We start from the raw sequence: 25,955 nt of genomic DNA, 5'->3' as shown, positions 1-25,955 counted from the left end.
AGCAACAACAAAGTTTTCACTTTAAGGTGAACTCTTTCTTCAAACCCCTTTATCGCAGTTTCTTTCATCCAAGGAGGGACAAAGATTACATGATTTGAAGGACACAGCTTGCAGGTTCTGACAGCCAGGAAGGGTTGCAGCAATGAAGGTAAATTGCTCTTCAAAGTTATGTTTTCATTCTACCTCTGGTTTGTCAAACCCCCACACTATGCCCATTCCCATTCAGCAAGGTGAATATCCCACCTGCACCTCAGCCAGCCCAGGCAGAAGCTGTAGGATGCTATAAGAGATCCCTACAAAACATAAAAGCCACCCAAAAATGTAATCTCACAGCTGTGTCTCCCCAAAAAGCATTAATGCACCTCACCTTCCTGAGCTCCACCAGGAAATAGCTGTAAGGAAGGGGTGGAGGAGGAAAAAGAACCACTTATGAAGCATCAGCTGCAGCCTAATTAAAGCTATTAGCAAGCTTTTAGTAGTGTTTATTAGCCGTTCCCAACATTGCTGAATGAAGCAATCCTGACATCAGCCTTCTGGCTTGTAAAGCTGTGCTACAGCCTAAGCTGAAGGAAGGGACAGGCTTAGAAAAGTCACATTGGCTACAATTACTGCTCTTGTGGCCATCCCTGAGTTTGAGTTCGTAGAAATCAGTCCTAGATGGGGGGAGCATGGGAGAGGAAGCAGACCCTGCAGTCAGAACATCTATAATTATGGGCTGTGTCCTCAGTTGCAGCTTTTGGGTCATTGACTCATTTTCAGCTGATGGATTCACACTGCCTTCAGTTTTCTGAGAGCCAGAGGCTGCAGACAGGATGGAGTTTTGTTCCCAATGCTATGGAGGAATCCATGCTGTGATGCTCAGTGTGGGTCCCACAGCCGCCCATTGCCCACCTGCACTTCTCCATGCACACAGAGCAGTGACTGCTGCCCAGCAGTTGGGATGATATGTGCTCAGGGGACACAGCACTGAGCCTGGAGTGGCTGGGAACAAGCTGGCCACAGGGCAGGCAGGATTAAGGGAAGATTTACATCTTCTGGTGCATGAAGCACTCATCGCTCATTGCTGTTGGATGGCTTCAGCCTGCAAACAGTTTGCCTAACATGACATGTTTCTTAAATAGCCTTCCAAAGGATGTGCAGCCAAAAGCTGCAGCCAAAGGCTCCAATGGGGCCAATCTCTGCAGAGTCACTTACAGGGCGACGTTTCCAAGGTATTTATCGTACAGAAGAGACATTTCAAAATAAACAAGCGTCTTTTATAAATCACGGCCTGTACCCATGGGAGGAGAAGCTGCTGCCACTCTCCTGAGTGTACGCAGAGCCTGAGCTACCTCTGCATTCACCTGGAGAGGATGTAGTGCAGAGTAACTCACTGAGCTGTGCCTCGTGCAGGGGATGCCATCCTTCATGCCAATTTACAGCCAATTCAGGAATTCAACAACCATTATTTATCACTGGGGCTCCCTGCTGACCGTTACCACGTCTGTGAGCAGTTAGGCAAAATGAGTTTCCAAATTAGTGCCTCTGCTTTCATTCATTTCATGTCTGCCTCTGTTTATGAAGAATGTCAGCAAATCAGAGGATCCCACTCTGGGTAAATTACCTGGGAATTTTCCACATGAGAATGCTGCTGAGCCGGTGGTGGTGATCTCATCATTCTGCTTGCAGTGCCTAAGGCACCAGGAAAGGATCATCAGGTTGGAAAGATGCTTAAAACACCCGGTAAGCATGGATGAGATTTCCACATGCAGCACAGCCAGGCTGCCAGCCCCTGCAAGGTGATCCCCCCACTTATCAGTTACTAAACGAGTGGAAAACAGAGGTTGCTCTCTTTCTGATTTTATTCTTGGAGACAAGAGCTCTTCTCACCAGAGGTAAAGCAAACTGGGGTGAGTTTTCTTTAGAAGTAGAGAAGTGCCAGGTCCTGACTCGGTAGATTTCTGGCAACAGTTATGCCTTGGAAAAACAAGTTGTGTTGGCAGCAAAGTGAAGGACTTCTGTTTGCTGGGTCTGTGGATGTTTCTCCTAATCCTGAGCAGATGGAGCACATCTCCCACCCCGCGGCGCTCCAGTGATGTCTGCTCCAGCATTCCTGCACCATCAGAGCTCCCTCAGCATCAGGGCTGGGCTCAGGCTGCAGCCCTGGAGCTGCCAAAGGACATCAGTCCTCCCTGCAGAGCAAGAGCAGCGGGAGGGTCATCGCATCATGGTGGCAGCCATTACATCTATCTGTGGCAGCTGGGCTAGGAAGGGGGGCTGCATAGGAACTGAGGCACTGCACCTCAGCCTGCTGTTCCTCTGGGTGATGGGGCCCTCAGCCCCTCAGCACAACGCTGCTGGAGGACAGATGAATGTTTCCTCCCGCAGCCGGACCCATGGATGTCACTGCAGAACAGGATGCTGCAATCTCACTGCTGCTCCCAGCCACACTTCCAGCCCAGCTTTTGGGCTTTTAGAGGGGACCTTGTTCTCTCTGGGTATTAACAGGAAACTGTCCTCACTAATTAGCAACTCAGTAATGAACTGGGTAGGAAACAGTTCCAAATCCCAGAGCTGGGCTGTCCAAAACTCTGCTAGTGTTTGAACAGAATCTTTGGGCTTTGGCCTTGCTTTTTCTTCTTCCTTTTTCTTCCTTTTTCTTTTGCTGTTTTACATGTGGCCAAAGAAAACAGTGCTGTCCCGCTGCCCTTAGCCTTGTGTTACCATTCCTTCCTTAATGATTCTTCTGGGATCCACATGCCCCAAATCCCACACAGCTCCCATGCTCTCTCCTTGCCCTCCAGCATGGCCATGGTTGATTTTCATGCTGCTTGCCCTTCTTGGAAATCAGGCAGCAAGAGGAGGGGCAGGTGGTGCTTCCTTCCATGTCCCCCTTCTGTGTAACAGCAGGACAAAGCTCACAGAGGGAGCAGAGCAGGACGGTGGCTGAACATCACTCTGTAATGGTGGCTCCCCAGAATAAGAAGAAAACAGGACAAAAATAGACCACTGGGAGCAGCTCCCATCCTGATCCTTGGGAGCTTTCTTCCCTGCAGTGCTGCTGCTGCCCTTGTGGCTCTGCACAGCCCCTATGCAGCGCTGTGCTTGGGGGACTTGTTACTAAGCTGGGCAGCAGCTCTGGAGCATGCACACAGAGCTCCTTTAGTGGCTTGGCACCTTTGGGCGTCCAGCGTTTTGGTTTGACTGGGCTGCGCTGAGTGAAGAGGAATTGCCTAGGTCCACATCTATGTAGGTTCCTCCCAAAATAATGCCTCCTAATTGTATCCATGGAAATTACAACTGCATGGTGGCACTACTTACTAGAGCAAATTCTCAGCTACAGAACACTCTTTTTCAACACAGACACTACCATTAGTGATGCATTTTCACCAGTGATAAACAAGACCCACATTCCTATCAACCTGCACCCACTGTCACTGTCCCCACTGCTGAAACGTACCCACAGCCTCACTGCACTACATCCACTGTTTGGTTTCCGTAGATGTTCAGAAACAAATGTCAATGGGTGCCATTTTTTTTCTCACTGAGGAATTCATTTACCCATCTTTGTTTCATCTGTACATCCATGTCAGACGCCATGGTGTCAGAGTGCCCCTTGCTGCCACCTGTCACATGGCAACAACATGCAGTGGCACACTGGTAGGAAGGTTCAGCCTTCACTGCCATCCCACCAACATCTCTGCCTTTGATATCGTGGGCTAATATAGGAAAATAGGAGGTATTGCTTTCACAGCAGCCCTTAAAACAAATAAAAAAGGGAGCAGCAACACCATGAAACTAGTGGGATATGTGACCTTGTTATTGTGAAACCAGCACAACAGGTTGGTTCAATGGCAGTGCTTTCCATTCCCATTCAGTTCTCAAAAGTGGACATGCCCAATCTTTGAGACATGTATTTCAAGCCCTGGAAAGGCTTTTGTGCTGGCTAAGGAAATAGCTACATGAAAAGATGGAGAGAGCTGATAAGGAAGAGGGTAAAGAGATCGTGCTGCAAAGGAAGAAGGGCAGCCTACCCCCATGTCTTGAAACGCCCAAAGCATAAAGGAAGAACTGGCAGAGGTCAGGCAGAATTGGCTCTTGCAGAGGATGCAAAGAAAAACAGCGAGAGAAGTTTTAGCCTTACACATCAGAGGAAAAGAAGGAAAGAAAAAATGGCGCTGCTGTACAGAAAGGATGGGGCATGGATTAAAGCTAGGCTTAGCTCAATCCAAAACAAAAGCACACTATTTCTAATGTCCTGAGGGTGTGCAGAGAGCATGAGAAGACAAGAGGTGGAAGTAGGAAGCATCACATCCTCTGGTACCAGGAGTCAGGGGGCAGCGAGCTCCGGCCATGGGTCATGGTGTGGGGCAGGTTGTCACGAATGATGCCTTTGTCATACGTGTGAGTGCTACCCTCTCCTTCCCAGAACTGCAGTTTTTGAGCTGCCATCTGGTTTCTCAATATTTCTAGGAAAATCCTTATCTCTGCTAAGCAGAAATTCGCGCCTGCGACATGCCTCATCTGCAACAGAACGGTCCCCCCCAGCAGCTCACAGCCCCAGCTGCTTGCACATGGGCTCCTGCTGCACAGCCCAGTGGTGCTTTGCTGATCTGCAGCGATTTACCCTTGAATTTCTCCCCCTCCTGCACCCCAACAGGAATGGCCCCATCAGCCCAGTTTCCCTCCAGCCAGGAAGGGGCCACAGGGGACTGCTGGAACCAGCACAAACCTAATTCAATTTCTACCCTCTTTCCCTTTTGCCTTCACTTCATTACAGATTATTATTCTTTTCACAGTTGATTCTGTTTCCAATTGAACTGCCTGGGGGCTGGCTCCTCTCCTCCAGCCGCTGTGCAACTTCTGCAGCAAGGCTCCTTCCCACGGACCCGTAGCCTGAGGCACAATGCTCATTTTGGAGAGACAAAGCAGCATCTCATTTCCAGTTAGTGGCTATTTCATGCGGCACTCAAACTAGACAAGAAATGACTTCTGCGCATGGAGTTACCAAAACTCCCATTGAATTGAGAAGATGAGTTGGGATGTTTGTAGGTGATGCATTCAGAACCATGGCAGGAAAGGTTATTGCTTCCATTCCCAGCCTAATCTACTGCACACATAACAAGCATACATTTCTAAATAAGTTGTTTCAAAGAAAAAAAAAAAAAAAGAAAGAAAAAAAACATTCCTTTGAAAAGCTCCACTGTACAACTTCACAAAGGTTTCTAAATATAGCTACTTTCAATGAACAAGTGCAAGGAGACCGGGCAGATGGCTTTGCATCTCTCTTGAAATCATGATAAGGTTGAAGGGACCTCAAAGCCCCCCCAGATCCAGCTTCTGCCGTGGGCTGGCAGCCACTTCAGGCTGCCCGGGGCCCATCCGTAGCGTTGGGCACCTCCAGGGATGGGGCACCCACAACCCATCCCACCCTCCTTCACCACCACCTCGCATTACAGAGCTGCCATGTACTTTGCGCTGTAGCTCAGTGCTGTGCAAAGGAAAGATGAAGGCTCACCCCACAGATCCGAGGATGGTCCTTTTCTGAGCAAGTCCAGCTGCGTTTCGCTAAAAGATTTTTCAAGCATATTCCTAATGATCTGAATTGTTCCTGAGCACTCCCTGCAGGCTCCAGCCGGGTTTTGGGGGGAGCATGCTCTTCTGAGAACGCCGTTTCTTATTTTTGTCAGCACATTGAACATAGCCTCTAAATTAAAGTCTTCTATTCCCAGCCTATTTTGATCAACTCCGCTTCCTTCAGCTTAAAAGATACAATAAGAATAGATGAGCTCTTGCAAATTAAAAGCCTCTCTTGCTTAACAAATTGTCTCTCCACAATAATTAATTGTCTGGAGAGAGATTCCAGCCCTAGGTTTTTGGCCTCATTCCAGGCTGTGTAAGAGAAAAATATATATATTTGGATATGTGCTTCCTGCGAGCCTTCGTTGTGCCCTTCCTGTGCAGTGCAATGGCCCCAACCCATCTACCTGGTGCTGTCATGACAGTGTCCCCAGAGCTGCCCCTCAGCCCCCCTTTAGTGACCCCATCCAGGCAGTGGGACCCTCACCCCAAGCTGTTCTCACACCGGTGGCTGCACAGGGGCTGTGTGCAGGCAATGCCAGGTGCTGAGCTCCAGACTGCCTTTGAGACTGAGTCTGACCCCCTAATTTCCTTAAGAAATTCCTTGCAGCATGTGACTTTCACCATGAGTAAATTTAAATTAATCTTCATTTCTGCAGACTAAGCCCTTGACTGCTTCTCTCTCAGGGATAGGGAGGTTCCTGCCCTACTTCACGCTTGCAAAACTAGAAAGAAACATAGGATACAGTGCCTGCTCCTGCAGAACCCTACAGGCTTTCCTTTGAGGTCACATTCCCCAGGCCTCTTCTTCATCCATGGAGCTCTGCAGCCTCCACCAGGGTCACAGCTGGCTTTGCCATCCCAATAGGTGCCTGCCCCAGGTGTCATCTACGGACAGCTGCACTAGGGTGGGTTGAGGATTTGGCCTCAATCAACATGAAATATGTAGCCCTTAACCATCTACAGGATGCTTAATATCAGCAATCCAGCACCCTCCAGTCCTCATCAGAGCCTGGACAGCTTAGGATCAGCAAACTGGAAATAAACCTCTAACATCCTCTCCCTGCACTATGAGAACATACAGGAATACGTCACAGGCTGTGCCTTCAGTCTGACACTGCAGCACAGCAGATGGGATCCTGCTGGGTCTGACTGGGATCAGCACTGCGGCATCCGGGAGGGCGGAAAAGGCTTGAGCAACATTTTCTTCCCTGGTCTCGGTATTGCAGAGGTGCCTGGGGACAAAGGTATTCCTGGAACAGCAAGCACTAGTGGCACTCCAAATGTATGTAACCACTTGAACACATCTGGGAGATCCTCATCTTTTAGCTGTGCTGTGCGTCCTGATGATCAAAGTGAGCCATCAGTCTCTCCCATCCATAGAGGAAGCAGCCCATTTGCACAAGTCCCATTTGCACAGTGCTGGCCTACCCAGCCATGGCTGGAGCCCAGCAGGACCCCTGGCCCCATGCTGCCCTATTAGTCCTCAGGCACAGCTTCACATCAGAGCTTCCCACAGCCCCCGCGTTTGCCAAACCTCACGCTTCTATTCCTGGAGTCCCAAAGTTTCCCTGAGTTCACTTGCAATTTCCCAACACACAGTTCCCAGCATTGCCTTGGCCTTTAATAAACTGCTCATTAGAGACGCAGGGGAGGCCCATGTGGGGAATATCCCAGTCCATGAGTTTCTCTGGCAAGCCCTGGTGTCAGCTGTGATACAGCAGTGGCTCAGCCACCAGCTGCCATGTCCCTGCCCATGGGGCTGCTGGATCCTCACAGAGCTCTGATTCCTATGAGCTCTCCAAGGGAAGATGGAGCTTGCTCAGCTCTGAGCCTGTGGGGTTTTCTTGCCCCCAGGCAGCAAGAATGTTACATTGGAAGAGATTAGGGCAATGCGACTGGAGGGGGGTTCTGCCCCCATAATCAGAGTTCCATATTCCTACAGGGCACCTCTCATCCTAAGACAGATTCTAGACCAAAAGATCCCTACTTGAGCAGAGTCGAGGGGAAGAAGGAGTCAACACCCCAGTGATTTCAGCTGGTGAACATTCCTGAGCAGATTTGAGCCTTGTTTTGCAGAGCATTCCCGCCCTGCACACCACCTTGCTGCTGCCCAGCAGTAACATTCTGAAGCTCCAGCAGACCCCCAGGTTGTGAAACACAAAGCTGGGTTTGGGTCTGTGGAGACGAACACACCAAGGCCATTCTGCTTTGTGCACCAGGGCTGCTGGGGTCTCTGGTTGGCTGGGATGGAGGTGAGGATTGCAACCCAGCTCCATCCAGCATGGGGAACCCAGGGTGCAATGGTGAGCAGCGTGACACATCAGTCCCTTGGTTGCTAGCTGGGGAGGCATGGAAATGGTCAGCATTACTTTCTCCAGCAGCACGGAGCTCTCAGACAGCCCAGCACGAGAGGGAGAGCAGAAAGGGGGAGCAGCTCCAGACACAGCTGGCCCAGCAGTTAGCATTCGTGGAAACCCACAAATGAAAGACACCAGAAGCACAGAGAGCCACCCGTGCTGTTCGTCACTTGGCTTGGCTCCCTGCGACACCGCACGTGCAGAGGATGCTTCCGGCAGAGCTCACACGCTGTTCAGGGCAGCCCTGCACGCAGCGTGCCCGGCTCCTTTCAGCATTTCGACTTGGACTGGATAGTAACCTCGGAGTCTGAGTTCAGGGCTCTGATCCCACCCACCGGCGCTGTGACTCACGGCGCAGTCAGCGAGCTGCCTGGATATTGGTGGGCAAGGAGGAGGGAGGGAGCTGGCGGCCGCCGCTGGCACACGAGTTGCTCCGGCGCGCGGTGATCGGCGCTCCCACCTGCTGCAGGGCTGCAGAACGCCGCTCCCAGGTAAAGCTTTTGCCTTTTTTATTCCTCTTGGTTGTTCCACTGCTGAAGGCATTTCTAAGCGAGAGCTCAGAGGGGTCGGTGGGTGGGAGCGCGCCCCGCTCTGCGTTCTATGTTCTGTGCTATCTTTGTCACGCCCTGCCCGGAATGCAGGGCAGCCTGGGGGCTTCTGCTGGTGGGAGCGGACAGAGGGGGAGCAGCAGGGTCAGAGAGGGGGCACGGGGCAGCAGCACTGCCCTGCCACGGCACTCGCGCTCGCCTCTCCCCAGCAGCATCCCCACGAGGTTTGCTCCTTAGTAAACTTTTTTCCCCGAGCTGCCTGAGCCCTTCCTCCGGGCATACCAACCCTGGCCCAGCTGCTCTGCTCCCCTGGACTGATACCCGGGCACAGGAGGGGGATGTTGCCCCCAGGACCAGAGGGATGCTGTGCCCCAACCCAGCTGTGGGCTTTGGGTAGAAAGCTGAATCCAAGTTTCTCTGCTCTGACTTCTGCAGCTAAAAATCATGTCCGCCAGCTTCTATTTTCAGTTTCACCTCTCATGCAGTCACTGAAGAGCAAACTTTTGAAATGCTGGAGGCTCTCTGCCTATTTCTGCATCACTCTTTGGGCTGTCTGCATTCAGGGTTCCCTTGAACACTTCTATACACGGAGCCCCTGCTCTCCCAGGGCTGGCAGCCCTGATGGGATCAGCTCCTGCCTCCCAGCCCCTCTGCTTAACCCACAGGAAGCAACTGCTGCTGTACATCATCAGCGAGGCACGCTGACAGCACCAGATGGGAACAGCCTTTTGCTGGGGTCCCCATGCCCTCCAAGCCCTGCCTGCTCCCCACCACCAAACCTCAAACATCCTCTTCAGGGGCAGCAGAAATCCCCTCCCTGCTGCACTGCGTTGTCACAGGCACCTCTTGGTGAACCCATGCATTTAATCTCTTGATTAAACACTTGAGCACAGTTTTGGAAAAAGCCGTGACACCTTGCTGTGAGCTCTATGAGGTCAGGAAATCAGCTTTGCCCATAAGTGATGTGTCCCAGCACCTTGCTCCATTCTAATGCAGGAGAGGGAGACTTCTCAGATCTGTGGACCTGGAAATGCTCCCTGAACCCACTGCCATGTCCAGGCACACGCCAAGTGTTCTCTCCTGTCAGTCTGCTTTTAATAAATTTGCCACAAACCTATTAAGCCAGAAGAGGGAATACATTAATGGAGAGCAGCAAACGTTACTGGCACTGCAGAACCAGGTGCAACACCCCATCCCCTCCATGCAAAAGTGTTCAAAGTGCCCAAACGTGCAGTGCCAGAAGAAATTATGCTAATAGGCGAGGGATGAGGAAGAAGAAGGCAGAGTGAATGAGAATTTCCCATAGACAAACCACAGCCCCAACCCTAGAGAAGATAATCAGCATTTTAGATGGGAACAAAACCTATCAAATGTCCACGGGCTTCCACAGAACAGAAAACATCCATTCATGCAGGAATTACTGCAGGAACTGTAAGGTTAAGGGACGAGCTGATGGGGAAGATCGTAGTGTGCTGCAGTAGGAGAAGCTAATGCACTCATGGCTATTAATAGAATTCCTTAAAGATCAGACTGAAGACACATTTTTGTTTAATAGCTTTCATTAGTGATCTTGATTCAGAACGTGGAAATTCCCTAAGAAAATGTGCTGGTGAGAATCTTGGGAGAATTGTTGAACCAGACAAGGGACTTCAGTGCTATGGGAGATGAACCAAAGGTTCTAAAATTCAAAAGAAACCTGTCACAAGTTCACATGCTTAGGGACCAAAGGCAAAGGTCCAGGCCAGGATGCATTGCCACGCAGTGCCACTCCTCCTGCAGAGCAGCGTGCCAGTGGGGAATGTTTCCATGTATAGAATATGGGACAGTCTCCCACCAGAGTTTAGGTTTTGCCTTTGCAAGCACCGTGCCTGGAACCAGCCCAAGGTGCAGCATCCTACATCCAACTCCACGAGTCCTGCCCCATCCCTTCTCAGCACAGATGGGTGCTCCATCCCCATGGATGGCAGCTCCATATCACACTTGGAAATGTTCCTACTCCCTGCCTAAGAAATACAGAGGTCCTACTCCTCATTCTCAGCTAATGGGAGAAGCAAGAAGCAGCAGAACTCCTCCTGACCCAGCCTGTAGGATCAGCTGCCCCACAGCACAGCCTGCACAGAGGGCTTTGAATACAGCAGAAGGAGCAGACCTTGCCAGGAGGGTCCCACCCAGCACCACTGGGCATGGGCACCATGACCAGGTTCCTTGCTGTGAATGCGGCACCAGGAAGGCAGCAGAGCCCCTGCCCTGCAGCAGTGCTGGGCCAGGAGCACAGCCTCAGCTGAGCTCACGTGAGCTGGGACAGGAGCTGAGCTGGGATAGGAGCGGCTGTTGGTGGGTGGCAGAGCAGCCACACGGGAGGCTGTGATCCACCCACTGCATTTTTCTAAGCCTGCTACTCCCCCTATAATTTACCCTGCCATTTCCAGCGCGTTAGGAGCAATAGGAGAAACATTCTTTTCACTTGGAAATACCCTTCTCTGAGAACAACCTGTTCTCCTGGCTGCTGTCAGCAGGCAGGCAGCACTCAGCTTGTGCCACGATCCTTTTGTGCCTGAACAAAGAGCTTTCCATGGCAAGAGCCTGCACTGCAGCAGGAGGCAAGGAGCCACTCTGCCAGCTCCCCATACCCCTCATCCCAGTGCCCCAGTGTGGGCCACAGGTTCATTGCTCCAAATTCCCCTCGGAGCATCCGGCACCTGTCTGGATCTTGCTCTGGTCAGGGGAGCAGGAGCCTCTGAGCAATGGGAAATCTCTCTGAGCTGGTTGAGCCATGTGGTTGCTAACATCAGGGATCAGCACAAGGCATAGGATTGCTCAAAGTGCTGTTACAGGCACAAAGTTTAAGAAGTTCAGCTGTGAAGCCTCATGAATCACACAGGGCTGATTAATTTTACTAGATTGCATAAATGGAGTGCACTGCTCCCTCTGGAAATCTCTTTCCTCATTTCAATCCAGCCCTTTTTTTCAAATCACAAGCCTGTAGGAACTTCTTTCCTCTGAAACCACCCTTACACCACATGGGCATTCCAAAGCGACAGGCACCAAGCAGGGTCTGCTGTCCCCAGCTGCCAAAGAACTCTCCAGTCCAGGTCTAAGTGATCCAGGGCACCCAGGGAGGTGCAGAAATCCCATTTCTGGAGGGGCTGCCCAAGGAACTGTTGCCCGCTTTGGCCCTGACTTGGTGCTCTCTTTGCAGGCTGTCCTCAGATAAAGAAGCTCTGTCCCTGTCGAGTACTGCTGGCCATCATCTCTGACCCAAGCACACAGAGCAAGGCAGGCATGAGACCCCGTGGGACCTGACCCCATAGCATCTGACCCTGCTGGGCTTTGCAGGAGAGAAGGGAACAGCTGACACCCACCAGCAGTGCCACAGGAATCAGCTCCAGCCCCAGATGGACCAAGTCACACAAGAAAGTTGCAGGGGCACATCATTTCTAGGTCACATCACCTCAGCAGACTGAATGCGTGAAGAGGACTCTACTGTGATCTCCAAGACCATCGTAGGCCCAAATTTGGTTTGGAAGGAACTCCAGGGCTGCCTGGTAGAGGCTCACTCCAAGCATCTATAGAGCCACTGACAGCAGAACCGTTCCACCCATGCAACTGCACTATGGATCCATGTGGCAACCTCACAAACCCTTCAAGAAACATGGACTTCCCTCTGCAGCTGCTGGTCGGGTCCTGCCTGGCCCTGCTCATCGTATTCACTCTCTGTGGTAACATCGTTGTGTGCCTGGCCGTCACTCTGGACCGCCGGCTCCGCAGCCTGACCAACTGCATCATCGTCTCGTTGGCCATCACTGACCTGCTGCTGGCCCTGCTGGTGCTGCCCTTCTCCGCCTTCTATGAGCTCACCAGCGAGTGGCCCTTCGGCAGCACGTTGTGCAACATCTACCTCAGCCTGGATGTCATGCTGTGCACGGCCTCCATCCTCAACCTCTTCATTATCAGCCTGGACCGCTACTTCGCCGTCACCACCCCGCTGCGCTACCAGCAGCTGGTCACCCCATCCCGCGTGGCTGTGGCCCTGGTTGTTATTTGGACAGTTTCACTGATGGTCTCCTTCCTCCCCATCCACCTGGGGTGGAATACCAATGGGACAATGGTTCAGAACACTACACCCAACTGCACCAGGGAGTGCAAGCTGGAGGTGAATTCTGTGTACGGACTGGTGGACTCCTTGCTCACCTTCTATATCCCTCTGGTCATCATGTGCATCACCTACTACCGGATATTCAAGATAGCGAGGGAGCAAGCCAAGAGGATAAACCACACGTGGTGCTGCAGCAGCAACAGCCACATGCCACCCATGGTGAAGGAGCACAAAGCCACTGTGACTCTGGCAGTGGTGATGGGAGCCTTCATCATTTGCTGGTTCCCCTATTTCACAGTGTTCACGTACAGAGGGGTGTGGGGGGACAGCAGTGTGAAAGGCACACCCATGTCCATCGTCCTCTGGCTGGGCTATGCCAACTCAGCACTGAACCCCATCCTCTATGGGACATTCAACAGAGATTTTCGGGTGGCATACCAGCACTTGTTGCACTGCTGCAGGACAGGGGACCCCAAGAACTCCCTACAGAAGGGTCAGCCCTGGGGCAGGAGCTGCAGGGAGAACCTGGATGGGCAGGAGGGGAAATGCCTGAAGCTGGAGATGAGGAATGGGAAGGGCATCTTGCTGACAGATGGAGCCCTGCAGAGGTAAGAGCCTCTCCACAGTCACGCTGCTGGTCCCCAGGACCCCGTCAGCTCAGACACCCAGCACTGCCGCTCTCAGTCTGCCCCAACAGTGAGCACAGCCAACAGCAAGTTCCATTCCCATTTCTGGAGCAAAAATAGCTAAAATTAGGTTGGCAAACTTTTCTTAGAACACAAACAACCACACATAGAGCCCCCCCAGCAGTACCCCAAGCACCGCCTGGGGGCAGGACCCTGGAAGGGGTGCAGCAGTGGGGAGGCTGGATAGGATGCAAGCACTGTGCGCAGGAACCCCCATCTCATGGAACCAGCCTGCACCTCCTTGGCCCACCTGAGCATAAGGAGAACACAGACACATGCTGTGCCACGATGTGAGCTGCTGCTCCCACACCCTAATCTAACCTCCAGGCAGCAGCAACTGATAACCCCCTGATAGCCCAGAAACTTTCCATCCCACCGATAAGCTGTTCTTTCAATCCCTGCTGCACGTGCCCTTGGTGCTGTCTCCAAAGCACAGTGTGAAGCCTTAGGAAGGAGAAAGCAGGGAGGTGAAGCAGAGGGCAGAGCGGTGCGAAAGGCTCAGCCTGTATCACACTCAGGCACATGCCTGGAACAGTAAAGATGCTTCTGCAGACACAGACAGGGCTGGAAGGAAACCTGCGCTGCTCCTGTAGAGCAGCACGTGGGATTTTATTTAACTAAATTGTTTGTGCAATGCAAAACACCAGCTGGTTCCTGCACAGCATTACAGCCCATACCCAGGGGAGGCCAGAGAACACTGGGGGATGGCCCAGCAATAGGCTGGATCAGGTGCTGGGGCTCAGTCAGTTGGGCAGGTTTGGCTCCTTCCTAACACTTGAGTGCATGTGAATGAGACCGGTAAAAAGGTGAGCATCTCTCACCTCCTTCCAGCAGGAGAAATAAATGTTTCCTCTCTGGATTTGTGCCCAAATGAAGCAGAACACTGGAGGGAAGAGGCTGAATAGCAGGCAGTGCTGGAGTGGGGCACATATCATGCACTACTGGAAGTAGAGGGGAAGACACAAGGACAGGGATGTTTCTCGACCTTTCTAAATCCAGATAACTCTTTCCCATACCAGACAGCATCACTGCTGTGGTTTCTGCTTGTGATCAGATAAAAGTCAATGTGAGGGCTGAAGGTTGAGTTATTGGTTTTACTTTCCCTGTTTATCTGCCTACTCACTTGCCTGGAAGTGATGCACCAAGGATGGCATGGGCCTCTCTCACTTCTCCCCTTCCCCATCATGGATGCACACAGATTGGGTGTCTGAGACCCCAACACCATGCAGGAGTCACCCAAACCCCAACTGCCAATGGCACCCTGAGCTCAGAGAGACATGGTCCCTCTCTTCCAGCCACATTAGCAGAACAGGGCAGCACATATCACTCACAAACCCATATCTCCCCCCAAATAAGACTGGAGCCTAGCAGAGCTCTGCGCAGAGCAGTCCCATGGGGTTGTTCAGGGGAAAGCATTTTGAAATGTTGCCCATTATGTTTTTTCCTATTACGAAGCACAGGGAAAGACCAGCAAACATACTAGAGAAACATGAGTGGTCTCAGGAGATATCAAGCACAGGAACAGGAGTCAGCCCCATCACTTCTATGGAAAAAACATGCACCACAGCCATTGTGACACAGGCAGCAATTCCATGGGTAGTGGGGAGCATGCAGGACTGCAATGGAGGGCAGCAACTCCTCACCCCCTGCCACACATTAAACAGGGAAAGAGCTCACTAAAGAAGCAGAAATGGAAAGCAGAGTCCTACTCCTGTCCCAGGACGTAGGCTCCTGTCCCAGCCACCACATCCTTTTCCTTCCCAGGGGCTCAACCCCATGCAGGCAGCAACTGGTGCGTGCAGAGCAAAGCCTGCAGGCTCACCCACACTGGCACCAACCTGTCTCCTCTTTACATCTCCATGTGCAATTTCACTCTTTCCAGTGACGGAGCTTTCCCGTGAGCCTCAGCCACCCCATCTCCTGGCCTCCTCTCCCAGCTGCCCTCTTCCAGCACTCTGCAAGGCTGAAAGGACACAGCCAGACTTCCCTTGGGGAGAAACCTGAGAGCAGAGGCAAGGGCTGCAGGGTGAGTACAGGGCTGGGGTTTCAGGGTGCTGCTGTGTTTAATGAATGGGGACATCCACTGCATTTTTCTGGGTCCATCCATCCCATCCCAGAAGTCAGCAGTACGGGGAGCAATGGCACCAGAGGTACATCCTCCCTCTGGGAGCATTTACTCTCCAAACCCAGGGCAACTGCCCAGAGCTGTCCCTTCTCTTTCCCCAGCTGCTCTTGAAGTGTGAGGGTACAAAAAACACTTCATGATTCTCTGGAAGACACTGCCAGCTCCCCTTGCCCATGCTGGGAGCAGCCATTATGCACTGCAGAGGCAGCTGTGCCAGATCGCAGCTTTCCAGCGCACTGTTTTTTTTTGCAAGCCTACATCAGTGCTGTGAGTCACCACCTGACTGGACTCCCAAGTTGGGAGACTGACACTGGGCATCTCCACCATCCCCAGCAGCACTGGGCAGAGGATATGGCCATTTGCCCCTGTGCAATGGGTTGCCTCTGAGCTCCCGAGAGCCACTTTGTGCAGCCCTCCTCTTCAAGGACTGGGCAAGGTCATCCCGACCTCCACACACTCTCTCTTAAACACTGCATGCTGATAACCTGGGCTCTCCTGTATTGATTGTACCCAGGGGGTGAAAAATGAGGTCATCCACACACTGCGGCTGGAGGAGCACATCCCAGCCAAGGTCATGCTGACAGCCCCATGTATGGGGCCCCACTGGGGTATGAGTCCCTGGGTGTGACATACAGAGGTGACAGCATGGGGAGAGCACAGCACAGAGGCTGCTCCCAAGGGGGACAAATTACCCTGAACCCAAGCAGGGGGTGTCTCAAGCCTCCTAGCCAGCAGGACAGCCAATGCCAGTTGTGCTCTTTGTGCCTTCTCCCTGTGATGCACACATCTTCTGAACAACACTGAGTTTCCGCAAGGCAGAGACAAGATGTCAATCTCCCTCAGGAGATTTCTAATCTAATCGGCACGGCAAAGCACGGTCGATCTATGCAGAGGTTTGCAGATCTGAGGTCCTGCTGCGGCCACAGATTTCCTCTCTGTGACATGGAAGTGAGGACAGGAAACATCACCTCATGTGAGGACCCATCTGAATGCGCCCCAGCAGGAGCCAAGCAAAGCCCCGCAGCACCCACCTGCAAAGGAGGGAGAGGAAGCACTCTGAGGCAGAGCACTGCTGACCCCAGCACGCCCACAAGTGTCACTTTGACTCAGTTATTTGCAGATGTGACAAACAGGCACTGCTGCTGGCCCACAGAGAGGGGAAGAGTGAGCAGAGAAAGCCACAAAGCAACATGCAGCTCCTCTGAGGGAGCATCAGAAGATGAGCTTTGGGTGACACTGCTGAGCTCTGCCCCTCAGCAGCTCTCAGAACACAACTGCACTCTGCTGAGAACATCTTCACAGCATTGCACCACAGACCTTCCCAGCCATAGCAGATGCTTAATGCAGAATCCCTCGTGCTGCAGGGAGAGGAATGTGGGGCAAGTGAATACCTGCACCCTGCACATCCTTTGAATGTTCTCTCTGTTTCCCTGTAGGATCCCTGTGCCGGCACGTGGCACTTGCTGTCTCCCCAGATGATGCTGGAAAAGCCTATGCCTGCCCACATTTCTTACCAGGAGCACAGAAGAACCTGCACCATCAGGGCCCATGACACCTCCAGCACTGAGCCCTACGTTAGTGGGTTGAGAGCCAGGGTGCACCCCAGCAGGTCTGGGGTTCAGGCACAGCAGGAAAAAGGAGATGCAGCCACAGCCTCGGTGCCAGACAGCCCAACCCAGGACCGGCACTACGCCCCGCGGTGCTCCATCAAAGGAAAACATCCACCGCCCAGGGGGCCCGGCAGAGGGGGTGAGGTGACAGGAGAGCTATCGACGGCCAGATCACAACACGTGCAGCCCCCCAGCATCCTCATGGGCCAAAAAAGAGCCCCACCTCGGGGACAGTGGGGTGTCCCCTGCTCTTTGTGGGCTTCACACGCTCAGCCCCACGGCAAGGAGAGAGGACCCGGAGCCACGGGAGCCGCCGAGCAGTGTGGCTGCCCCCAGGCTCTTTCCCCAGCAGCAGCTAAAGCCAAGTCTGCAAAAACAGGATGTCTGCGAGCGAGCCTGGGCAGAACCCAGCCATACAAAATCCCGTTTAACACAGAGGCAGAACAGCACGATTGATTTCTCCCAGCACACTCTACCTCTAGAAGAGCTCCCCGTAGCCCCCCATTCCCCTGTACCTCACCCCTTCCTCTCCGCCGCGCTCACGCACAGCACAACCGCAGGGACGCGGCTGGAGCCGAGCGCACCGCTCCCAGAGCCGGGGGGCAGCAGAGCGGCTCCGGCGCCCCCCGGGCCGGGCAGCGTTACGAGCTCGGAGCTCCCCCTGCTTGCGGCTCCCGGCCCGGCCCCCCTCTGTTCCGGAGCACCCGCAGCCCGGGCCGGGCCAGAAACAGCCGCAGCATCCACGCTTCCCTCTAAGACTCGGGGAGGAGGATCTGACAAACGCACCCCACCCAAAGCTGTGCCACCTATGATAACAATTAGAGACTGATCTAATTGCAAAAATAATTGCAATTGAAGTGTTTAATTACCATAGTAAGCAGGAAGAGCCGCTCCCGACTGTTTTGGTAGCACTCCCGATCCATCAAACAAGGTTTGGGGCTTGTTTGGGGTTGGTGTGTGTTTTCTTTTTTATTATTATTAGATTGCAGCCCTGGGGGGATGAAGAGATTTACTAATTAGGGTCCTGGAGAACAGCCACCAACTTGCAAGCACTTGTTTTTAATTTCAATACTAACAAGGCTGGAAGGGGGAGAAATCCAAAATGCATAACAGCTGTGTGGTTGCAGCCCTGCAGCCCCTCACCACGCTGGCAGAGCCCTGGTGCTGCTTGGTGTGATGCTGTGAGGCTGGTTTTGTGCTGTGCCAGCACCTGTCACCCTCTGATCCCATCCACTGCAGTGACAGCTCATCCAGATCCTGGTGCCAAGCCCTGCAGAACAACAGCAGGAAACTTCTCCAGGTGGCATTTGGTTTTGTTCTCCCCTATATGTGCAACAAAAGGGGATTAAATTCTTTCTCCAAGCAGCAATTCTGAGAGGGAGGAGAAACCGCTTAGAAAGCTCCTAAGCAACATCTGCTTTCTCAGATAGGAATATCCCCATGCTAGCCAAGTGCCCAGGGACAGCTCTATCCTTTGGGCCCTGTAGGGATGCAGCCACAGCTCTGGGTAGGACCCAAAAGCACAGAAAGGGCTGTGGGGAGGGGATGTAGGAGCTGCTGCAGGGCACTCTGGTGTGCCCCCCTCCCAGAAGTGTAGCAAAGGACTGTTGTATTCCTTTTAGATAAAAGAGAAACATCAGTAGAAGAAGGGAAAAAAAAAAAAGTGTTGGCTTTTTTTTTGAGCTCTCGTGATTGAACACAGGAGATGGAAAGGTGGCAAGCAGCCCCAAGCAGACAAAAAAAAAAATAGGAGAGAGAGAAGAAACTTTGTTTTAGAAATCCCAAGATTGGTTTTCTTCAATAAAATGCATTTGAGGTCACCTACCAAACAGTTCTGGCTCTGAGGTCTCAGGTCTCCATACCGTGGGACCACCAGGCGTGTGGCCGTGGGACAGGAGAGGGGACAGAGCCACTAGAGGGCACAAGTAGGACAGAAACATGTCCCCAGTGGGGTCACTTGCCGCCCCACAGGCAGCGGCGGTCCCCAAAGTCCCGTATCATCCCCCATCCCAAAGCACCTCCCAGAAATGTGCCATTAGCCCAGGTCCTGAGGGTTTGGTGTCCCCACGCACCAAGATGGCACCACTGCTGCATGACAGAGACGTGTCCATTCGTCCAGCCACTGACACCCCATGTCCTCAGTGGGGATGGCACAGCCATCCCCTGGAAGCCCAGGACCCTGCAGACCCTGGCACTGGCTGCCCTCATACTGAGGACCACCAGCCCCACACCGTGTGCCCATCAGCAACCCAGTAAACACTGGATGCATGCAGGGTGACGCCGCACAGGCAGAGTGACGTGATGGCACAGCCGTGGGGTGGTGATGGAGCAGGACGTGGCACACGGTGTGTGTGCTGCTGCTCCCTGCAGGCATTGGTGTGAGGATGGGTGGATGCAAACCCAGCGCCCGCAGCCCCTGCAGCACCACCATTACGCAGGGCTCTCCATCCTTTTTGCTTAATGGGAGGCGTTTTTCTGTCTCATTTCCCTTACCCTCAGCACTGAAACCGCCTTTCTGCAGCAAAACAAGCCAAGCCAGAAAAATCCTTCTCCCTCAGCAGCTCACAAAGTCCCCTCCCTCCGTGGCAGCAGCAATGCCCATCGCGCAGGGCTCCCTTTCCTTGCATATCGCACTGCAGAGCAATAAATGATCCCCATCTCCTGCATGTCCCCAGGCTGTGCCGACCCCAGGCTGCATTTGGGTCATTTGTCCTCATTCCTGGGGGAGAGGCAGGCTCTGTGCATGCCCCCATTGCACCGCCATGCTCACCATGCAGCTTCAGCGGGAGAGGGGACCCCATAGAGCCCACATGCCCTGGCCAGCAGAACCCCCGCCCTGGTTTTAACGGTCATCATGGAGCCCTCTGTGAGCAGGAGGATGGGACTGACACAGGGGATGGCAGCGAGGGCACACGGGGACACCTCGGGGACAACGGGGACAGGCGTTCCGACGGAGCTGCGGGGTTTTGTTCTCGCCGTTGATAGATCTGCAAATAGCTCAAAAGGAAAAAGGTCCCCTCGGCCCCCCTCCACCATCCCTCCCCGAGGGCTGTGCGCCTTCTCCGCTCATTCAGCCTGCTTCGAGGTTGAGCTAAGTCCGCTGCTCTTTCCTGGGTGATTAGGCCCTTCATTAAGGGGCTGGTTTCCCCCCAGGGCACTCCTGGTACTCAGCTCAGATGGGGCTGCAGAAGTCCAGGTATCCCCAGGGCCCAGGCAGGAGTGAAGGGCACACAGGGCCAGGGAGGGAGAGGTGAGTTTGGTAACACGATGATGTTTCATTGAGGCTTTATCTCTGTGACTGGCAATGTGCTCCTCCAGGAGATTTAGTGGGAAGTTGCCTGGTCCCTGCCAAGAAGGCTGTTTTTTGAGGGAAAGCACATTATGCATCAAAGTTGAAATTCAAATCCTTTTTCTTCCTCTCCTGGCATTTATCTGTGAGGCTCCGGATGCTCCTCAGAGCATCTTTGTTTGCAGAGTGCCCCCAACCTGCCCCAATATCCGCGGTGCAGGGGCTCAGGGAAAGCTCTGGAGATCTCGCACAGCACTGAACTTCTCGCTGTTGTTATTCTCCCCATTGGTGAAACTGTTGCTGGGCAGGCAAGGGGCCGGCATTCCTCTGCAGCCCTCGTGTGCTGGGGGTGCCTTTAACCCATGCACAGTTCCAGAAATCCCCCACAGCTGCAAGCTTTCCCCCCTGAGAGATTCTCCTGCCGTATCCAGGTTGCTTTGAGCACCTCTGCCTCCCCGCCCACCCCCCAAACCCTTCCATCCCCAAAACCAGACGTGCTCTGCATGTTGCATCTTGGATGGGGCTGGCAGAGATCAGATTTTTTAAATTTTTTTCCCTAGAGATGCTCTCGTTTGCCTATTTAAGGGGGAAGTTAGCAGCTCCTGGAGCAGCCCCCATCCCTACCCCCCCCCAGCCCATCCCAAAGCATCAGGACAGGCCCCATGTCGGCAGCCACTGGAAAATCACACTCCATTTCAGAAAGGGAAAGCAAAGTGTAAATCTCTCTCTCACACACACTGCAGTGAGAAAAGTGGTGAAAGCTTTAATTTCAGAGCTGGGAGAGAGAGAGAGACAATAATATATCAGCAGCACCCCGATCGCCGGGGAGGGAAACATCAATTCTGGGCTTATAGAAACAGCCACCGTGATTCCCCCCTCCCTGCCTGGCACCCAGAAAGCAGCAGGATTTCCTGCCCACCCCACAGCCCTTACCTCACTGCTCTCCAGCTGTGGTTGGGGGAAATTGAGCAGCCTCCCGTTCCTGGTGACAGTGATGTTGATTTCCCAAGTGTTGGCCCGGGAGCGTGGGGACCGGAGGGAGGAAGAGGCAGCAGGAATGAAAGGCAGTGATTTCCCTCCCCCTCCAGCAGAGGTCTGCGTTCAGCACGGGCCGGCCGCTGTGCTCAGCTCTCCCCAGAGGTTTCCTTCATAAGAGGGAGCAAATTCCACAATTTATCACGGGGAAATTTGCATTTGAAATATTCCCCAACTCCAAATGTCACCTGGCTTGATTCCCCCCCCCCCTCCCCCCCCCCGAGCTTGAACAAATTCAACTGAGCGGGGAGGGGATCAGACCAGTGGGGAGAGAGGAAAAGCCCAGGGTTAAAAGCATCCATGGATGCTCGATCCAGGATATGAGTGAGCACGGCCACAGCCTTCCCCTCTTCCACCCTCTGTCAGGCAGGACATGCAGGAATGGGTATCAGAGGCTCAGCCATCAAGGATTAAGGATTTCGTGTTTGAGATTTTATTTACACAATAAGACTTAAGTGATTGCTGCATGAAGTGTAGGTGGATTCTCTCCGATGCCTGCAGAGGGATTAGTGCCTATAAGGCAGCCAGAATGAGCTGAAAATTGGAGAGATCAAAGTGCAGGAAGAGGAATCCCACGTTCTCAATGATTCTGAAGGGAACGGAGAGGGATGACAGTGGTCAAGGATGGGAAGATTGCAACTGGTGGCCCAGGAGAGATGCAGGCAGTGATTCCCCCTTCCCCATGATGCTGCAGATGCCAGGCACATCCTGGGGACAAGCAGCACCCAGGTATTTCCCATCCTGAGGCTGAAGAAGTTCCATAGGCAGCCGCAGGCTCCTGGGACCCCTGTGCCAACCTGAGCTCTTCCCCAAACTTGCTCCTACTTGTGGCTCAGGCTGACAGCGCACAGTGACACTGCAAGAGGGACACACATGTCCCCATCCCCACAGCACCCAGCCCACAACCAGGCTGCACACATCAGCCTTCTCAACCTTATTAAAGCTGCTGGGCTGCCATGGGCTGATTCAATTAAACAGGGCACAGAGCGCCATCCCCGACGGGCAGGAGGGATGGATGGTGAAAAAACAGAGCGCTTTCACCCCCGCTGCCTCATTAGCTGCAACTGCTCCAGCTCCAGCCACGCTATGCTCTGCTTTGCACAGGGGCAGCTGTGAGCCCCAGGGGACCCCACAGCACGGCCCCAGGGGGGGGCACATAGGCTGAGAGCTGCGGTGCAGGTAGGTAGGGGTCTGGCAGCAGCAGCCCACGGACAGCAGCAGGGCTGCGCAGCTGCAGGCGGCTCCTTTCCTCCTCTGCATCTGCAGTGACCGACTTTGTTCCATCACCCGTGTTGTGCAGGGCTGTGCGCCCCCCCACGCATCCCCCAGCCCTGCACTCGGTGTGGGACAGAAGTTTCATCCCATCGCTTCCCGAGATCCGCAGGCGGGCGGGTGTTCCTTCGCCGCAAATGAACCCGCAACGCTTTGGAGAAGGGCTAATTCCCTCCCTCCTTAATGCATGGAAGCTTCTTACGCTAAATCTATACAGGCACAATTAGCATTATTCATATTCCATATGCTCCGCTCCCTGGTGATGAATATTAATCCGTTCCCCGCTCCCAGGCATTGGAGATAACGGCGCTGCACTGCGCCGCAGCGGCGGGGACAGAGGGAACATTGCTGCAGGTGGAGGGAGTTTCCTTCCCGTGTCGAGAAGGGGGGACTCTGCAGTTCTGAGGGGGGCTGCAGGACTCCTGCAGTGGGCATGCAGAGCAGCCTTTCTGGATGGCTCAGGTCTGAGATTTCAGGACTCACAACAGCTTTTAAAACCTGTGGTGCTGTGCTGCAACCCCACACAACCCAGAGCATCCCATCTGCCCGCCCGTCATCCTCGCTCAGGCCAGGGGTCCAAGTATCACAGGAGTGGTGGGGATGAAAGGGGGGAGGCCAAGATGCACCGTGATGCCATACATCCATCCGCATGCTTAATCCATATAGCATCAGGGCCCCCATCTGCTGCATCACGCATCATTAGCTGGCTGGTTTCCGAGGCGGCTCCCAGCAGAGGTGGAAATTGTGCTGGGGGGAGATTGGTCCCCCACTGGGAGAGTCATATCTCGGCTCAGCTGAGGCTTAGGGGTGTGGGATGGAGGGGACTCCAAGTCCCTGTGGGTGCTGCACAGCCCCATGGCCTGCAGCCCATGTGCAGAGCAGAGCTCAGTTCCATGGCACAGATCCATCCACCCCAGTCGTCCCCACTGCCCCAGCCTGGAGCACTGTCACCAGGGCTCAGCTCCTTTAAATCCCTGTGATTGCAGAATACACTGGGACACCCTACCCAGAAAAATAAGGGAAAGAAATGATTTTCTTCTTGCTGGAAAGCTTGGAGAGCTGCCTGCTCCTTGCCAGCCCTCCCACGCACTGCACAGTGGAGGACTGCAGGGCCAGCATGGGCTGGGGGGGCTGGGGCGCAGTGGGGTGCCCCTCCGTGCTGGGGTCCCTTCCCTCCACTCCCCACTCCATCTGTCCCTTTCCTGTCTGTTTCTCCTCTCTGCCATCTCTGGGCTGAGATCTGCTCCCGAGGGAGCTCACTGCTCCAAAGAAGCCAAAACTCACCTCAAATCCCTGCTGGAAGCCCCAGGGAATGAGCCACCCCAACCGGCTGAGCTGAGCCAACGTGGGGTTCTAAGTGAGCAGCAGTAAAGGTGCAGGGGGAGAGAAGCAGGCACTGGGGTGCAGGGAGGGAGCCCTGAGTCAAGGTCACTCTCCCATTGTGCTTTCACGCCAGGATGGGTTTTCTCATTACTTACCCAAGCTGTAAATTGTCTAATTTGGAGCACACCATTTATCCCCGATGTGCACTTGAGCAGGCAGATTTTGTTTTCAGGTGTGTGATTAATTTTCTTTTTTTTTTTTCCTAAATGTGATTTCTCTCCTAGGAAACTGCAAACAAACAGCTCTGACCCTTGTGGCCGCTCGGGTGCACATCGGGGCAGGGCACAGCAGCCGGGTCCTGCAGGATGAGAGGAGTGGGAGCTCTGTAACAGAGCTGTACAAACCCCCGGGCCATGCTGGATAACCCCAAAATCCAGCGCTGTGCCACACTGCTGCCCGTCATCCCCAGCACCACCTCCAACCCCCGGGCAGCAGCGATGGGAAGCAAGCAGCACTCTCCCTGCTCCCAAATCAATCTGCTGGGAATTACCATTTTTATTAAGACCTAACATGTCCTTGGCTGCTGGGAATGTGATTTGCTCCCAGAATGAGATTACTGCGGTTCCCAAGGAGCCACCATCGGTCTCGGTGACTTCTGCCCTCGTGGCACATCCCCACACGGCTGCACGGAGCAGTGCTGTGTGCCAGGTTCCTCGTCCCCGCGCCGAGCCGTGAGAGCTGGGACACCTGCTGGGAGCGTGCACCCGCCCCCCCCCCCCTTCTCTGCTGGGGGAGCTGTTCTCTGTTCTCCCGGGTGGTTTTTCAGATGAAAGGAGGTGAAAATCACTTCCATTCACTCTGCAGGAGGCCCTGCACGGCTGCCTTGGTGCGTGCTGCGGTTTGTGGCTCTCCCAGCACGGGGTTGAGGGAGGAGACTGAGCACCGCACTGCCCTTTGTGCTGGGGGACATCCTCCCAAGGAGCTGCTTAGCATTCGGAGCAGGCGCTCGCGTTGTTTCCGGGTAAAAACTCTGAGTTTCACTTCAAAAACACATCGATCTTCTGCAGCGTGCCATGAAGGGCAGCATCTCCTCACCCACTTTCTGAAACTGGATCACAGCAGCACCAGGACCCTGTACCACGGGGCTGGACCTGACGTTCCGCAGCGTCAGGACACGCAGCCACCTTCTCCCTGGCACCGCTCTGCAATGCCGTGCGACTGCTGCTGCTCATCTGCCCAGCGGGAACGCCGCTGGATCTGCCTTGCCTCTCTCTATAAGGGCCCAGCTGCACGCTCCCAGTTTGAGGAGAGAATACTACAACAGCTTCTTTACTTACGTGTCACACGAGGATTGAGGTGTCTGTCCTGAGTCCTTCCTCTGCTGCAGAATCCATGGCAGAGCAATGCGTCCCCAAGGCTGAGCATCCCTCCTGCCCCCACACCCACGGAGGGTGGCACCTTCCCACAGGAGCACGTTTCCTGCAGCTACAGGACCTCTGCTCCAGTGTTTGCTTATGGCTAAGTGCAGCTGCCCCAGCACCTGGACCATGAGTGTGATGTGAGAGCCCCCAGCACCTGAGTGAGAAATAATAAGGGCATCTGTTCCCATTAGCAGTGTGAAGACTGGGGAGAGAAACGACTATTGATTGCCCTGTGAGCTCAGCATCAGGCATGCAGACATGGCATGCAGCCACGATCAATGATGCTCACTGGGGGTTTTGCCTCTGCCTGGGGCACAGGGACAAAGCTTGCATCCCGCCAGCACCCAGCACAGCCCTGCAGTGCACAGTCCACGCTGTGCAGCTCCCCCCTCTCCAAGCCCATGTTTCATCCCGAGGAGGAGAGCAGTGATGCTCCCTGGGGGCTCTCTGCTCAGCCCCATCCACAGGGGTACCCAGATGGAGCCCTGCTCCCCGCCCGCTCTCAATCCCTAGGGCAGCTGCCTTGGCATCCATGGGACACTCACACTGGGTTCAAAGGCAAGAATTGAGAGAAAAGCTGGGATTTCTATCCTGCCAGCAGAGGATGTCAGCAGGGAAGGCGGAACTACAC

At 53.9% G+C, this 25,955-nt stretch overlaps 2 protein-coding genes across 13 annotated transcripts in view; one reads left to right on the top strand and one right to left on the bottom strand.

The window, feature by feature from the left end:
* The window catches only part of LOC125700161 (serine protease inhibitor Kazal-type 5-like), a 76,726-nt gene extending 70,981 nt beyond the window's left edge, over positions 1-5,745 (bottom strand). For 9 of the 11 annotated variants that reach the window (XM_048960518.1, XM_048960524.1, XM_048960520.1 and 6 more), the window contains exon 1: positions 5,498-5,745. The gene's annotated coding sequence lies outside the window, so the exon portion shown is untranslated. Of the gene's footprint in view, positions 1-243; positions 331-367; positions 425-5,497 lie in introns of those variants that run through there. The other 2 variants (XM_048960514.1, XM_048960515.1) reach the window with 2 other exon arrangements.
* Positions 5,746-8,164: 2,419 nt separating this feature from the next.
* Positions 8,165-18,714, top strand: HRH2 (histamine receptor H2). Of its 2 annotated transcripts, XR_007379796.1 has the most exons (4): positions 8,165-8,410; positions 11,667-13,171; positions 15,132-15,275; positions 16,811-18,714. XR_007379796.1 is itself a non-coding variant. In XM_048960512.1 (3 exons), the coding sequence occupies exons 2-3, from the start codon at positions 12,081-12,083 to the stop codon at positions 16,851-16,853; spliced, it is 1,134 nt and encodes a 377-aa protein (XP_048816469.1). In that variant the 5' UTR covers positions 8,165-8,410; positions 11,667-12,080; the 3' UTR covers positions 16,854-18,714. The 2 variants fall into 2 exon arrangements, 1 of the variants encoding a protein (XP_048816469.1); XM_048960512.1 differs by lacking the exon at positions 15,132-15,275.
* Positions 18,715-25,955: the final 7,241 nt, after the last annotated feature.

The sequence above is a fragment of the Lagopus muta genome, chromosome 14 (assembly GCF_023343835.1).
Source record: "Lagopus muta isolate bLagMut1 chromosome 14, bLagMut1 primary, whole genome shotgun sequence".
Classification (NCBI taxonomy): Eukaryota; Metazoa; Chordata; class Aves; order Galliformes; family Phasianidae; genus Lagopus; species Lagopus muta.
This window is presented reverse-complemented; position numbering and strand designations above follow the sequence as displayed.